The sequence below is a fragment of the Xyrauchen texanus genome, chromosome 23 (assembly GCF_025860055.1).
Source record: "Xyrauchen texanus isolate HMW12.3.18 chromosome 23, RBS_HiC_50CHRs, whole genome shotgun sequence".
Lineage (NCBI taxonomy): Eukaryota > Metazoa > Chordata > Actinopteri > Cypriniformes > Catostomidae > Xyrauchen > Xyrauchen texanus.
In genome coordinates, this window is record NC_068298.1 from 16,958,518 (window position 1) to 16,976,121 (window position 17,604).

Consider the following 17,604-nt stretch of genomic DNA (forward strand, 5'->3'; position numbering starts at 1 on the left):
ACACATACATATATATGTGAAAAACAAACACAAAGACAATGTTAAGCTTCATTTAACAAACCAAATAGCTTTCAACTGTGTTTGATATAATAGCAAGTGATTTTCTAGAACCAGTTTAGCCATTAGCATGATTACTCAAGTATATATATATATATATATATATATATATATATATATATATATATATATATAGAAAGAAATTGGTACTTTTATCCACCAAAGTGGCATTCAGCCACTCACAATGTATAGTCAGGACATTAATAACATGATTACAATTAATAACGCATTACATTTGGATAGAAATGTTCAGAACTTCTTAAACTACTTCAGAAATGTCTCATTTACAAATCCTCCACATGCAGCAATGACAGCTTTGCAGATTCTTAGCATTCTAGCTGTGTTTTCACATTTCACTCCACGCTTCCTGTTGCCATAGATATGGATGTCTTGTCTGGCACTTCTCACGCACCTTACAGTCTAGCTGATCCCACAAAAGCTCAATGTGTTTAAGATCCATAACACTCTTTTCCAATTATCTGTTGTCGAATGTCTGCTTTTCTTTGCCCACTATAATCTTTTCTTTTTGTTTTCCTGTTCCAAAAGTGGCTTTTTCTTTGCAATTCTTCCCATAATACCTGAACCCCTGAGTCTTCTCTTTAGTTGTACATTAAACTGGTGTTCAGCAGGTAGAATTCAATGAAGCTGTCAGCTGAGGACATGTGAGGCATCTATTTCTCAAACTAAAGACTCTGATGTACTTATCCTCTTGTTTAGTTGTACATCTGGCCTTCCACATCTCTTTCTGTCATTGTTAGAGCCAGTTGTGCTTTGTCTTTGAAGACTATAGTGTACACCTTTGTATGAAATCTTCAGTTTAATTGGCAATTTCAAGCATTGTATAGCCTTCATTCCTCAAAACAATGATTGACTGATGAGTTTCTAGAGAAAGCTGTTTCTTTTTTGCCATTTTTGACCTAATATTGACCTTAAGACATGCCAGTCTATTGCATACTGTAGCAACTCAAAAACAAACACAAAGACAATGTTAAGCTTCATTTAACAAACCAAATAGCTTTCAACTGTGTTTGATATAATAGCAAGTGATTTTCTAGAACCAATTTGGCCATTAGTATGATTACTCAAGTATAAGGTGTTGGAGTGATGGCTGCTGGATATAGGCCCTGTCTAGATTTGACTTTTTTCAAATAGTGATGGCACTGTTTTCTGGTCAATTACAGTAGGCTACCAATTCCTTCCGAAACAGCTAAATCTGTACATTATTCCAAACATGTGGCTGCCAGAGTGTGTGTGTGTGCGTGTGTGTGTATGTATACTGTTGAAAAAATTATGAAAAATCTATTACAAACAAAATACATTTTTAAGACAATAATAATAATTTTCACTTAAATATACTTCATGCCAAACTGTGAATCCTCAAAGATGAAAAACATATTTTTTAACTATACTGTTTTATAGATAGTCGGTATTTTATGAATGTGCCTCATCTGGGCCTATTTCTCAAGCTATCTTGACGGTGGCTACAGTACGTAAAGGGGCGTGCGCTTGTGTTTCAATGTCGGACTAACGCGCGACGTCATTTGAACGCCTCGCGATGGTGAGAGGCAGAACACACACAAGCTTTCAATGATCAACCAGAGGAAGAACGAGAACACGCGCTCACAGCCAGTCTAAATCTATCACCCCATTCAGCACAGCAGTGGTAAGAGCTTCTAATGTCACATTGACTGTAACTTTAGACTTTAAGAGTTAGAAAAAGAATGGGGTGAGTGACATTTTTCTGCATTAGCTTCGTATTTTTCGGGCGGTATGTATTTCGTATGGCGAGTCTCCCCACGTGAAGCGGGCAAAATAATAAGCCGTTGATCAGTCTGTTATAAAATTGCAAAATGATTCTTTATCATCTTCACAGAAGTTCAGACCGAACATTTAAAGCACAGTTGTGGTCATCAGTGTTGTTGTACACACTTTGTGACTTGGGCCTTAACGGGATGCACTTAGAGAGAGAGTAGGCTATTTCTTAATATTGTTTGTAAGATATCAGATTTTACGTAGTCTTATATTAGATAAATATTGGAAAGTGAAAAAGGTCTTATTGTGGACGAAACAAGCCCTTTGTCACGGGCCTTTGTGTCATCATTCTCCATTTCAAAACTCGACCGAAAGGATGCTCTGTTTTTTCTTTGTGTGTTTTAAAGGGTTTCATTGAGACTTGTGGGCAGGTTGTATCGGCTGTCCTGTAGGATACCGTGTGTCTCGCGGTGTGTTGTTTGTATTGCAGCGCGAGTGCAGTTTCTCAGCTATCATGGCAGCAGAGCTTCTCTATCGCGCGAACGCGATCAAAGCCAACGAGACTCAAAACAACACGTTATCAATCTTAGAACACAAAATATATTAGATTGGTGATAGCGAATGATAGGAAATAGACTTTTAGTTTCTGTTCTGTGTAAAAAATTATAGGCCATCTAGCGAATGGCGGGGTTTTGTGAACTCAGTCGGAGCAGCCTACTGGCATTGCAGTGCTTCAAATACGCCAAACATCTGCTTTTCATACGCAATTTTTTATGGCTATAAACGGCGTGAAGTCATCACAAAATTACATTGATATAGGTTCGTATGACGTATGTTAGTTTACTTTGACTAAGCCTGGGGTTTTGTGGGCTGGAAATTTCCCTTCATTGGAGTGCCATTTATTTTCCATCCAGGGATAATTGTTGCTCACTAAATAGTTTTAGTTTTTAACAACAATTAAAATTCTCTCAGCATTTGCTCACCTTCAAGCCATCCAAGAAGTACAAGACTTACACAAAGATTTTTAGAAGAATATCTCACCTCTATATGTCCTCACAATGCAACTGTATGGTGACCAGAACTTTGAAGCTGAAAAAGCACATAAAGGCAGCATAAAGGTTATCAGTTCGACTCCAGTAGTTAAATCCATGTCTTCTGAAGCGATATGATCATTGTAGGTGAAAAAAGTTTCAATATTTAAGCCATTTTTATTTTCACTATTAATTCTCCTACCTGCCCATTAGGTGGCAATATGCAAGAAAGTGGACATTTACATTAAAAAAAAAAAGGACTGAAATATTTATGTTTCTAACCCACATTTATCCTACCTATCATTCTTTTATGCTGTGCCTTCATTTGCTTTCTGAGCTTCAAATTGTTGGTACCCATTCACTTGCATTGTATGGACCAACAGAGCTGAAAAATTGTCACTTTTTATTTAAATTTTTTTAGGGCCATCTCTGTGCAATTCATACTAGTTGTTTAAGATTTTTAGGAGAATGTGATCCCAAACAACTTTTAATCTGTGTATTGGAATTTCATAAATGCACTGGAATACAAACATCTAGATAATGTCACCCTTTTAAGACAATGATCACTTTTTATTACCACAAAGTACTTCAATGACAGACAGATGCATGAAATTAGTTTCAGAAATGTTATAAAAAAAAATGCTTGCATGCATTTTAGCCAACTGTTGCTCTGTAGACATGCACACAGCTTTCAAGAGCTCTTCACAGATCTGAGCAACAAAAATGGTCTTTCTCCCTGTAGAATGCATTCAATTGAATATTTGTATTCTCTAAAACAGGATAGGTGGAGTGTGAAAGCTGGTCATGTCAGGACAGAGAAAAGAAGCTTCAGCACGTCTTCGAAAATGTGCCTTTTGTAGAACGAACCGAGACAAAGAGTGTGGACAATTACAGGTTTCAGAGAACCACAGGGTGGCAGCCCACCATAAGTGCATGGTGAGGGAGCTGTCTGTCAAGACAGATGCTTGAAAACCTAGAACATACATTTACCTAGCACGATACATTTAGTGCATAATCTGTTGTGCTCTCTCTCCATAATATTGCAATTGTTGCTTTCATAGTATAAATTATAGTATTTGTTTTCTGACATTTTTTTTTTTTACTATGATTGTTTTACTCAGCTTTTCTCCTCAGCACTGGTAACATCTCACTCAGACAGTGAAAACATTGGAGGCTTTTCCATTGAAGATGTGAAGAAGGAGATAAAGAGAGGAAATAAATTGGTAAGCATTCAAACCAGCAGCCCACACATAATTCAGATGTTCAGTTACGCTATATTTAGAGAATCATTTTGAAAATGTGTATCAGGAACATAAAATTGAACGTGTGCTTTTGTGTATCCTCCTTACCTGCTTATTTCCTGTACAGATGTGTTCTTCCTGTCACCGGCCTGGGGCAACCATTGGATGTGATGTCAAGACATGCCGGCGAACATACCACTACTATTGCGCTCTTTGGGACAAGGCTCAGACCAAAGAGAATCCCTCCCAAGGAATTTACCTGTAAGCACTATGGGCATAAAGCAAATGTAACTTTCAAATGTAAAAGTTTAAAGGGTTATTTCACCCCAAAATTTTAATTATCTCATTATTTACTCACTCTGATGATATCCCAGGTGTGTATGACTTTCTTTCTTCACCAGAGCACATTTGAAGAAAAATAGACAATATCTCCACTCGGTAGGTCCTTAAATGCAAGTGGATTTCTATTTTTAAGCTCAAAAATCAGACAGTCAGCATAAACTTCATCCATATGACACCAGCTGTTAAATGAATGTATTCTAAAGTGACACGATTGCTTTTGGTGTGAAAAAGATACATATTTCATGCTTCTGGTGAGCAGCAATATGCGTGTGTGACGTAATCACATTGGCATTCGAAACGTGAGAACTGATGCACGTGTGTCACATCTGGAAGAGCTGCGCTGTTTACAAATGAGATGGAATGCTGTACAGTTGGTTTTGGTTTAGATATGTATTGATCCGTTTCTTTACTTACAATTGTGTGTTTGTGTGCTCATCCTGGATGTCTCAACTGAGTGGAGAATGTTAGATTACATCTGTATCCATGGCAACACGAATATGTCACATGAGAGACTGCTTAGACTCCACCCTCTCATGAAGTGTTGGAGTATAGTTAAAAAGTACTTAAATATTGATCTTTTTTTCACACCAAAAGTGATTGTGTTTCTTTAGAAGACAAAATTTAACCACTGGAGTTGTATCAATGAAGTTTATGCTTACTGTCTGTGATGAGCTTTAAAAGAGAAATCTCCATTCACATTTTAAGGACCTACTGGGCTAAAATATGTTCCGGTGTAGAAGTCATACAGACCTGGCATTTCATGAGGGTGAGTAAATAATGAGAGAATTTTTTGGTTAACTATCCCTTTAAGAATCTGTCATTAACACACATTGGTTAACCACGATTCTAAATGTTGGGGGAATGTACCTGGCCCACTTAATGTCTATGATGGTTATGGCCCTGGATAATCATGCATAACATATACAATTGCATCTGGTTTATAATGAACTATATGACAATTATTTATTTTCTTTTTTGCAAATTAGTGTTTACTGTCGCAAACACAGAGATGCCTCTCGAGATGCAAGTGATGGTAAATAGTTCAACTTTTTTCATGAAAGAGTGCTTTGTTTAATGTTGAACACTGCATGTGAAACTTGCCTTTTTTTTTAGTGATTTACTCTTTACACAGATGAACAGGGAGTTGCAGCTAATGATTCAGATTCATCTCCACCAAGGAGCAGGGGCAGGGGGCGTTTTGAGAAAAGCAGAATCAAAGGTGTGTCGCGAGGACAGTCAGATGACACACAATCCACTTCTTCACAAGGCAATGATGACACAGAGAGTGCCTCACAAGTAAGCACATTTTTTTTCCATATTTATCCATTATGGGACTACAGGATACAGACAAAATTCTTGAATTCTTTCAAGTTGTCTCTGCAGAATTAAATGTTTTGCCAGTGGCTGACAACTAGCATATGCTAATTGTCCTGTGGATGTGTGTGCTACAGCGGGACCGGTCACCTCTGAGAGGCAGCCCGAGTGATTCAGGCCTTCGCTGCGGCTTCTGCCATGCTGGTGAGGAAGAGAATGAAATGCGGGGTGTGCTCCACTCTGACAATGCAAAGAAGGTTGCCGCGCACTACAAATGCATGGTGAGGATTCTTAAATCTTGACAAAAGTCAAAACTATGGGTCCCTGTGATGAAAGCCTCCACATAACGGATTTTAGCTATGTTCGAAGGACTTGTTTATTTTATTTGGGGGTCTAGTATTTGGACTTCAGGCTGTATTGGATTGGGCACAGCCTATAAGGGAGTGTCCATTTTTAACTATCTAAGTAAATGTTCTTACAATTTTTTTACAATTAAAAATTAGGCGAGTGTTTCAATTTGTGAAACACTCGCCTAATCGAAGTGGTTCGATTTCTGGCCCACATGCCGAAGTGTCCTTGGGCAAAACACTGAACCCCAAGTGTGTGTGTGTGTGTGTGTGTGTGTGTGTGTGTGTGTGTGTGCGCGCGCGCGGTTCACAGTGTAAAGCGCTTTGAAAACCGCTAAAGTTAAAAAAGCGCTATATAAGGGCAGACCATTTACTTTGAGGAGTGGAAACGTGTACACAAATGTTCAAAACACCTCATCTTTTTTGCCGGTAAACTGATTCCATCTCCTTAATGTGGATTTTGTCTTGTGCAAAACTCCACCCCTGCATCACGTATAAACTTTGACATTTAAGTGAATTTTTAGTGTATACGCACAGCATGTGCTTCCATTCAGGTTAAGCGCGAATTTATAATTCACATAAAAATTGATAGATGGAAACCCAGCATTGTGACCACCTTGGTCTCTATCATGGTTTCATCTGAACATCACATACTAGACATTTTTACAATAACAAACCAGATTGAAACTATACTCACCGAGCACTTTTATTAGGAACACTGTGGTCCTAATGAAGGTCATCTGCTGTTGTAATGCATCCGTCTCAAATTTCAATGTGTTGTGTATTATTCTGCTCACTACAATTGTACAGAGCGGATATCTGAATAACCGTAGCCTTTCTGTCAGCTCAAACCAGTCAGGGCAGTGTTTCCCAAAAACATTGCAAGCTTAAGGTGATCATAGAGACCATGCTTTTGGGAAATGCATCCCAGGCCATTCTTCATTGACCTTTCATCAACAAGGTAGTTTCCATCCACAGAACTGCTCACTGGATGTTTTTTTTTTGTGTGGTATCAAGTAAACTCTAGAGCAGGGGTCAGCTACTTTTTTTTTGACATGAGTGCCATTTTTTTTATTTTGCTGGTCAATGGCTGTGCTGAAAGATTTGTGCAAAACCTGATGGTTGATATAATCATGATCCTGCATGTGAATTTTCACAGAGAATCTTAAATGCTTTAATGAAAGAAAACCCATCCTTTTGTGCAAAATGAGTTAACACTGTTAATGTCACAAATTTGCTTATTTGATTACTGATCACAAAATTGTGTAGAATCTTAAATGTTTCATGTAATCACTAGCATGCAAGTTTTTTTGCACCTGCATTCCAATGTTTTCATCAGCTGAATGGGAGACTAAACACTTTTGAAATGTGATGAGACTCGTGCTGTGTGCAAGACATACGCGCATCAGGAGCCGATCAACTGTTTAGCCATTTTCAGATTTTTTTAACAAAACTATGTGGGTTCATGTTTTAATCATTTAATGTATTTGAGTGTGACTATGGTTTAAGGAGGGTGTCCTTGTATGCTGGGTTGGAAATCTCAAGGATTAATAATGGTGGTTTGCTTATTACATCACGCATTGTTCTGTAAACAAAAAGAAACAAATGAAACACTGAATTTAGTCTGTCATCCATGCAGCCTGACCGATGCAAAGCGGGCACGTTTAATCGCATAAATCGCTGCCGGCTCTGATGAGCGAATGTCTTGCACTCGCAGCGCGAGTCTCGTCACACCTTAATAGGTTTTAGCCTCCCATTCAGCCTAATATACAGTGCATCCGGAAAGTATTCACAGCACTTAACTTTTTTCACATTTTGTTGTTACAGCATTAATCCAAAATGGATTAAATTCATTGTTTTCCTCAAATTTCTACAAACAATACCCCATAATGACATCGTGAAAGAAGTTTGTTTGAAATCTTTGCAAATTTATTAAAAATAAAAAATGAAAAAAAATCACATGTACATAAGTATTCACAGCCTTTGCATTGACACTCAAAATTGAGCACAGGTGCATCCTGTTTCCACTGATCATCCTTGAGATGTTTCTACAACTTGATTGGATTCAGTTGATTTGGACATGATTTGGAAAGGCACACACCTGTCTATATAAGGTCCCACAGTTAACAGTGCATGTCAGTATCGAGGCACAGATCAGGGGAAGGATACAGAAACATTTCTTTAGCATTGAAGGTCCCAATGAGCACAGTGGCCTACATCCGTAAATGGAAGAAGTTTGGAACCACCAGGACTCTTCCTAGAGCTGGCCGCCCGGCCAAACTGAGTGATAGGGGAGAAGGGCCTTAGTCAGGAAGGTGACCAAGTACCCGATGGTCACTCTGACAGCGCTCCAGCGTTTCTCTGTGGAGAGAGGAGAACCTTCCAGAAGAACAACCATCTCTGCAGCACTCCACCAATCAGGCCTGTATGGTAGAGTGGCCAGACTGAAGCCACTCGTCAGTAAAAGGCACATGACAGCCCGCCTGGAGTTTGCCAAAAGGCACCTGAAGGACTCTCAGATCATGAGAAACAAACTTCTCTGGTCTGATGAAACAATGATTGAAGTTTTTGGCCTGTATGGCAAGCATCATGTCCGGAGGAAACCAGGCACCGCTCATCACCCAGCCAATACCATCCCTATAGTGAAGCATGGTGGTGGCAGCATCATGCTGTGGGGATGTTTTTCAGCGGCAGGAACTGGTAGACTAGTCAGGATCAAGGAAAAGATGAATGCAGCAATGTACAGAGACATCCTTGATGAAAACCTGCTCCAGAGCACACTGGACCTCAGACTGGGTCGAAGGTTCATCTTCCAACAGGGCAACGACCCAAAGAACACAGCCAAGATAACAAAGGAGTGGATCTCTGGAGAGATCTCAAAATGGCTGTGCACTGACACTCCTCATCCAACCTAATGGAGCTTGAGCGGTCCTGCAAAAAAGAATGGGAGAAACTGTCCAAAAATAGGTGTGCCATGCTTGTAATATCATATACACCATAAGACTTGAGGCTCTTCAACAAATTATTTAACATAAGGCTGTGAATACTTATGTACATGTGACTTTTATTTTTTGTTTAAAAAAAACAAACTTCATTCATGTTGTCATTATGGGGTATTGTTTGTAGAATTGAGGAAAATAATGCATTTAATCCATTTTGGAATAAGGATGTAACAAAATGTTGAAAAAGTGAAGCGCTGTGAATACTTTCCGGATGCACTGTTTGCTGTGTGAGCATGAGGAAGGATTACATTAAAATGGAGATTGGAATGCGGTGCAGAATTTATATAAATGGTCTTCTCCTCTCTCGCCGTTGCTGGTGTGCTAATTATTACCCCTCCGCGTGGCCAATGCACATAGGTTGCTGACCCCTGCTCTAGAGACTGTTGTGTATGAAAATCCCAGGAGATTAGCAGTTACAGATATACTGAAACCAGCCCATCTGGCACTAACAATCATGCCACGGTCAAAATTACTGATCACATTTCTTCCACATTTAATGTTCACATCAGCAATCAGAATGAAGCTATCAACCTGCATCTGTTTGATTCATCCTGTTCCACTTAACCTGATTTTTGTTTTGTCTGCTTTTGTCACAGCTTTTTTCTTCTGGAACTGTCCAGCTAACTACCACCTCACGTGCCGAATTTGGTAACTTCGACATTAAAACGGTTATCCAGGAAATAAAGCGAGGAAAAAGAATGGTGAGATTTTCTGTTTTGGTGAACATTTGTTGTTTTGTTACAACCCTTATGGTTGTCAAGGGCCTGTATTTTGCCAGAGCCACTATATATTACCATAAGGCAAAACTGAATGCAACATTTACATGAACAATTAAATTAGAAAAAGTATTTTGTTTATATGTAAGTACAAGTGTAAATTTACACAACAATAGTAAATGTTTCAATGTTTAATTTTGTGTTTAGAATGATGTATATTAATTTATAGATTCATCTAATATATTTTTTAATGATTTATTTTAGAAATGCACCCTGTGTGCCCAGCTTGGAGCCACCATTGGATGTGAGATTAAAGCCTGCATAAAGACCTACCATTATCACTGCGGCCTGCAAGACAAGGCCAAATACATAGAGAATATGGCCAGAGGCATTTATAAGTAAGTTCTATCTATAATACTTTGTTTACTTAAATATGAGTAATCTGGAAAGATAATTTTGGCCAGAAGGTTTGTTGACCCTGGACACATGGTCCAGACAGTTCTCAAAATTTGTATACCTACAGATGCCATCAGGTCAGATACAGTATCTCTTGTGTAGTATCATGTGAACATAATGTTTTCATTAGGCTATATTGTAAGAATCACAGTGGGAATGACGAAAGGGATGAGGAAGATGAGGAGAGGGAGAGTCGCAGTAGAGAGAGAGCTGCTTTTGACAACAGAGCAGACCCTCAGCTGCAGGTCAACGGAAATTAGGTGAGATTCTGCATGTGTATTTTATTTTATACAAACCATTGTAAATGATAGTTATTCATTTGGATTTTAGGTGTTCTTATTACAGTTGTCATTTTAAAATTAAGAACTAGTAGGACACGCCCCTGGATTTGAATCCAGGGTGTGCTTAGTGACTCCAGCCAGGTCTCCAAAGCAACCAAATTGGCCCGGTTGCTTGGGAGGGTAGAGTCACATTGTGTAACCTCCTCGTGGTCACTATAATTTGTGGTTCTCGCTCACGGTGGGGCACGTGGTGAGTTGTGCTTGGATGCTATGAGAATAGTATGGGCCTCCACACGTGTTATATCTCTGTGGTAATGCACTCAACAAGCCACGTGATAAGATGCACAGATTTACTGTCTCAGACGCGGAGGCAACTGCTATTCGTCTTCCGCTACCCGGATTGAGTCACTACGCCACCACAAGGACTTGGAGTGCATTGGGAATTGGCCATTCCAAATTTGGGAGAAAAAATAAATAAATAGGACAATCTGATCAGTGAATATAAGGATGATTTAAGAACAATAGTGATGATGTCAGTTCCTGTCTTTTTTTTTTTTTTTTCCCCAGATGATGCAAGACTGAAGACACAATAAGATGGGGCAAAATATATATTTTTGTATAATGCTCTGTTAGAAACTTGGGGCCAGCTCACAATCTCTGACCATTTCAGTTTTTCTCTCTTTGACAGTATTTCATGGACATTGTGAAATTGAGAATTTAAGTTCAATATCAAATTATATTGATATGTACTGCAGTGCAAACCATAACCTAGCTTGATATGTTGTATTTAAACATGTGGTTTAATAATACTTAAAACCATATCACTGGATGGATGGAACAGTTTTACATACTTGTGCTTGTACCTCCAGTTTACACTTCGGCAAACTGCACTTTGACTGGACCTGCTCTGAAAAGACTGCCCTCTGACTGTTTATGGTCCATCTTCTCTAAACTATGAAGTTTAATAAGCCTTTAAAAGTAATTCTCTTTCATGAAACTATCTTTTACCGCTTTTTTTTTCCTCTCTCTTGCAACATGTATTATATTTTACTACTATTATATACTCATGAATAATATTCCATATCTGTGGTTTTCTTTATAGTATGAGTCAGGATTAAAAACATTGGCTAGCATGTACTTTTTTACTCTTCTCACATGGTGGTCATTCTTTCTCTTTATTTTAATACAGACTTGCACATTGTTCACTTGGACACTAGCATTGTCCCACATACAGTATATCACTAACTACAAATGGATGCTTTGTATTTTCTCTTGTCCATTTGGAGGCCATTCAAAATAAGTTAATTTAAAAAGGTGTTTGCTGCAAGCATCAATATATTTAAAATGAGAAATATGAAAAAGAAACATTGATATTTCATATTTAATGCCGAACATAGAAACGTGTGTCTGTTAATTTGATATTCAAATGTTTTTTTTGTTTTTTAAGGGAAGTCCTTAAAAAAAAAAAAACCCCAATGCCCTCAGAATAACATTTTGTAACCCCCTAAAATGTTTTATTCTGTATTTTTGTATAAATTATAAGTGCGTTTGTGAGTGGGAATGTCTTATGATGCAGTAAACTAAGATGAAAACACCGCAATCACTTCAAGATTTAACGTTTTGCTATCCTGTCATGTTCAGAAAATCCTGTGACCTCTTAAGAGATTTTTATAAATCTTATAACAATTTTTACATTAACAATCGGCTTATCAGAATTAAAGGTGCTCTCGTTAAAATTTTTGTTTGGGTTATCTTGGACTTACCTGGATACCTAGCAGCGTGGATGAAGCATCATTCAAAATCGATGGTTCCCTATCGATTCGGTTCACTCAACATTGCTGTAAAACGCTTTGGGGAATTTCTTCTCCTATGACCTAGTTGAAGCCCTTGTATCATTACACCAATCTTATGATTGCCACTGGTGTTTGAGCTCTGCCCTTTTAGACATGCATTTGCCCAATATAAGGGGTGCTCAATCACCAGTTCTTCAGAATTTTCTTCCTTCAAGGCTGACATCATGTCTTGAGCAGCCCTCTCTTCTCTGGCGACAAACACCTTCCAGTGGATGGGATTTTCCAGCGGACACATCAGGAATTTCTTTTTTGCTCAACTCTCCACACATGCAGTGAAAGATTCACCCACCCCCTCTAGTTTTCCGTCAAAGCGTTTCTCCGTCTTGCCACCGGCATCAGGTTCTTTGCCTCAGCGAGACATCAACCTGCAGCATTCTGCAGGAGCGGTATCCTTTTGAGATGGACAGATATATATATATATATATATATATTTCTGTCCAAGTGACGTAAAACACTTGATAAAAGAACTACTTGTATGTACGCATCTTTTTAAAAATTTCATATCGCGAGTGTTCCAGTGAGTGACGCATCGCTCTGTCAGACCAACATGAGAGCTGCGTTCACTGCCTGGCCCGCACTCACGGCGAAGCAACTCTCATGGAGGCAGACTCTCTTCACTATGAGGATATGAATTTCAAAACGCTCTGCTCTAGTGTTGCCATCGTTTTGAGGAACGATTCGCCTCCAGACTGCTGCTACTGTGTGAAATCTAGATGGACCACATGGGGAAGCACTGTGGGGCGGTGAGGTAGAGAAGGAAGAATCTGAGGAGGATCTTGCCCTGGTGCAAGCCCCACAAGCCCCTCGATCTTCCCACACAGTGTCTTTGCCAGTGCAGTAAGGACGTGACGACCTCTGGCCCTTTTATGTAGGACCATGGTGGTGTTGTGTTCGGCGGGTGATGATGCTGTATCCCTTGCCACTTCGGACATGGTAGAATGATCCACAGAGGATGTTGCAGCTTCTCCAACCAACGAGGGTGAGGAGTGTGCACAGGCCATTGACCGAGAGCTTCTTCACATCCTCACACGGGTGGTTGAGGAGATCTCTCTTGAGTGGTCCCCTTTAGAGGAGCCAATAAAGTCTTGGCTGGATGAGTGGTTCCTGCAGTCCTGCCGTGGCCCTGAGAAATGTACCATTCTTCCCGTAAGTCCACGATGAGCTTGCAAAGACCTGATGCATACCCTATTCATCTCTCCTGTTAACCGGAGGAGTTGCTGTTCTCACAAAGGTGGACCACGCTGAGGAAAAGGGATATGCTAAGCTTCCCCCTATTGAAGAGGCGGTTGAAGCTCATCTGTACTTCTGCTGCTATGGGGTGGTCCACCCTTCCAAGCTGTGCTGACTGATGTCCACACTGGCTGAAAAAGCTTATACAGCGGCAGGCCAGGCTGGCTCGGCGCTGCATGGCAGTGCTTCAACCCTGTCAGGCCAAGCTTCCAAAGATGTAGATGAGCAAGGCCCAAATCCTGACATGGTTAAAGGGTTCCACACCCCCACAGATCTAGCACTCTGAGCTACTACGTTTACCATGCAGACCATTGGAAAAGTGATTAGTAATTGGGTGGTTTTGGACCAGCATGTCTGGTTAACGCTCACAGAGATGCGTGATGCTGAGAAAGCCACACTGCTTGACACCCGTCTCCATTGACGGCCTCTTCAAAGACGTAGTGGAAGGCTTTTCTAAATGCATTATTGCAGCGCAAAAGCATACACCAGCGATGAAGCAATTTTTGCCTAAGAGAAGTGTTTTTTTTTTTTTTTCTCGTCCGCTCTGCTTCGAGCCAGTGCCCAGTGAAAAACACCACTCCCACCCCTTCTGTGTGGCCTAAAGCTGCAGCTGAGCCATCGGTGAGACCATGTAAACCGTGGCCCAAACGGAAGCCTTGGTGAGAACCCCGTGCCAAAGGAAAAAGAAACCTGTCTGGAGTCCGTCGATGTTCTTGGTCCAGATTCAAAGAAAGCCTGGCAAAACGCATGCTGTTCCACTTCCTGCCGAAAGTTCACTGGGGCTGCAATGTTGTACAAAATGTTTTTCACATGTGTTGTATGCCAGTAAAGAATGTATAATAAAAAAATGGAAAAGCACTTGTTGCTACTGCAAGAGACACTCATAAAATGTCAAAAAGAGGGTTCAGTTTCTCTTCACATTTCTCACACCCCACACAATGCTCAACCGCTTCCCTAGGGTGAGTGGTGCTCTATCTCCTATAAAGAATGGATTGATGCAACCAATGTCTCACCACACAGATGTATGGCAGGCTCTCATGGGTGTCTAACTGGGTGCAGAACACAATCGAGCAAGGTTATAAGCTCCAATTTATGCGTTGACTACCTCGATTCAATGGCATTATACCAACCACGGTTCAGTCACAAGCCGCACTGCTTTTACGGGCAGAAATTCACAATATCCTTGCGAAAGACGTAAAAGAGATGGTTCTAGACTGCCAAACTCACAAAGGGTTTTGCAGCTGCTATTTTTGAATTCTGAAAAAAATTCAAAACCCATTCAAAAGGTTATCTCGGATCTTATTGCACATCCACCCACAGGACCGGTTTGCGTCGATAGATCTAAAGGACGCGTACTTTCACTGGCTATTCTAGAGATTTACAGAGGGAATGGCATCAATTCAAAGTCCTCCCTTCGAATTGCCTCCGGTCCCATGCACGTTCACGAAATGTGTCGATGCGGTGCTCCCCTCTTTGAAGATGAATGGCATGCGCATTCTGAATTACCGTGACAATTGGCCATTACTGGCCCAATCGGAGTCTCTGCTTTGCTTCACCATTTGAACAGCCTAGGTCTCAAAGTCATCTGGGCAAAAAGCACACTTTCTCCCAGCCAACAAATCTCCTTTTTGGGGGTTTTGAACATGCATGCACACCTCACAAGTGAGCATGTTCAGACCGTTCAGTCTCAGTTCAAACTTGGAAAGCATGTCAAGTCATTTTTATTTGTATAGCGCCCTTCACAACACACATCCTGTCAAAGCAGCTTTACAGAAAATCATCCATAAACAGAAAATTCGACTGTAATGTCTTAGTGTCATCATTGTGTATTTTGATAAAATACGATTGTAAAGTGTGTTTAAAAATAAGTACGAATAATTGTATTTTGAAGCCCAATGAGCAAGCCGAAGGCAACTGTGGCAAAGAACACAAAACTCCATAAGATGTTAGTTAATGGAGAAAAATAACCTTGGGAGAAACCAGGCTCACTGTGGTGCCAGTTCCCCTCTGGCTAACATGAATATAATGCCAATATTACTTATGTAAAGTGCAAGTCAATGTTTAAAATGAAACCAAAATGATTGAACTGAAGTCTTTTCAGAAAATGCTGGGTTTTATGGCAGCAGCATCCTCCGTCATACCATTAGGACTTTTACACTTGAGACCTCTCCAGTGCTTGCTCAAACACCACTTGTGACTCGCCACTGTCTGGCTTCTCTGGCACCATGGACAGCTCCAAACCTTTATCAGCAAGGTGTTATGCTGGGTCATATTTTCAGATGGAAAGTGGTGTTACACTTTTTCCACATTTTGTTATGTTACAGCCTTATTCCAGAATGTATTAAATTCATTATTTTCCTCCAGAATTCTACAAACAATACCCCATAATGACAATGTGAAAGAAGTTTGTTTGAAATCTTTGCAAATTTATTATAAATAAAAAATGAAAAAAATCACATGTACATAAGTATTCACAGCCATGACACTCTAAATTGAGCTCAGGTGCATCCTGTTTCCACTGATCATCCTTGAGATGTTTCTAAAACTTGATTGTAGTCCACCTGTGGTAAATTCAGTTGATTGGACATGATTTGGAAAGGCACACACCTGTCTATATAAGGTCCCACAGTTAACAGTGCATGTCAGAGCACAAACCAAGCCATGAAGTCCAAGGAATTGTCTGTAGACCTCCGAGACAGCATTGTATCGAGGCACAGATCTGGGGAAGGGTACAGAAAAATGTCTGCAGCATTGAAGGTCCTAATGAGCACAATGGCCTCCATCATCCTGTAGGGTATTACATATAATTTAGAGACATGGACAGGATCAGTTATGTAGGGTATTTTGCACGCATTCTACCACCAAATATCCTTACATATAATGGTATGCTAAATTTAGAAGGGAATTTAGGGTCTTGAAATATGTGAGCGATGAACTAAATTAAACAGTCCTTATTGTACCTTATTAGGTAATGAAATGTATAATGGAATTAGTCGCGTTCGACAGCCATTCTAATTTAGATAAATGACAAATAACTAGATTATTTGTCTTAATAGATTCTCCACCATTAAAATTGTAATACAATGTTTCGCTATAACCGCTCACAATTTCTACTGTAAGGAATTAGCTTTAATAAGTGAATTATGATTAATTCACTTATAGGAGTGATATTATTATCATGGCTTCTTGAAAATAATACCACAAGTATTTAGGAACGGGGATGAAATTATCAAAATATACCACAGTCACGTCGTCTTTGAAAACAGACAAACTTTATTACTATTCTAAACATAAATCTAATCTAACACATATATACTTAAGACAGGTTGGTGAAAAGAGTGATCAGTACAGTGAAAATGAACTATATGGAGTCTGTTGACAGTACCTTAAGAACCATTGTCATGTCGCATTAAAATGTGTTTTCTACCCTGTTTCAGCAGTTCAGTGGTTTGTTTATCTTTGTAACCATAGTAACGTAGTACCAGCGCATGTTAGGAAACAGGAAGAAAAATTGCTATGCGCTAATTTGCTACAGGAATGCGCGAGCTCTACCAGTCGTCAGTTTCTGAGTCGATCGCTTTTCCTTTCCCCTTTTTGCTAAGGCAACGTCTGTGAGTATTTATCATCGTGTAACATTAGGTTACTGCTTATTTTAATTTAAGACTTTTGAGAAGGCTAATTTAGCTTTGTTTATTGCTGCTGTTGTTTTTTACTAGCTCTAATGTGTTAATCATATAAGCTGCACTGCTATGTTAGCTAATCGGTGCTATTTACACTGTTACTGTGTATTTGGGTTTGATTAATAATATAGACTTCTTATACTGTATTGCAGTTTCACAAAATTCCCAGTAAACTTCTTGGAAATGAATCAGCTGTGTCCTGGAGTTTCTTGGGAGTGTTTAAGCTGAATGGAATATAGTCCATGACAACCATTTCATCCTCCTTTGAGTCTACATCGATTTGCTATCGGATTACCCAAATT

General features: G+C 39.6%; 1 protein-coding gene across 3 annotated transcripts; it reads left to right on the top strand.

Annotated features, from left to right (window-relative positions):
• Positions 1–1,612: 1,612 nt before the first annotated feature.
• On the top strand, positions 1,613–11,807 carry LOC127617186 (PHD finger protein 6-like). 3 transcript variants are annotated; one of them, XM_052089112.1, is made up of 11 exons: positions 1,613–1,720; positions 3,620–3,776; positions 3,962–4,063; positions 4,209–4,342; positions 5,410–5,456; positions 5,556–5,719; positions 5,875–6,018; positions 9,683–9,787; positions 10,067–10,200; positions 10,402–10,518; positions 11,107–11,807. In XM_052089112.1, exons 2-11 carry the CDS (start codon positions 3,645–3,647, stop codon positions 11,108–11,110), a joined length of 1,083 nt encoding a protein of 360 aa, XP_051945072.1. In that variant the 5' UTR covers positions 1,613–1,720; positions 3,620–3,644; the 3' UTR covers positions 11,111–11,807. The 3 variants fall into 3 exon arrangements, with proteins under 3 accessions (XP_051945072.1, XP_051945071.1, XP_051945073.1); XM_052089111.1 differs by having other exon boundaries at positions 10,389–10,518; positions 11,107–11,805; XM_052089113.1 differs by lacking the exon at positions 1,613–1,720 and having other exon boundaries at positions 3,636–3,776; positions 10,389–10,518; positions 11,107–11,806.
• The last annotated feature ends 5,797 nt before the right edge of the window (positions 11,808–17,604 follow it).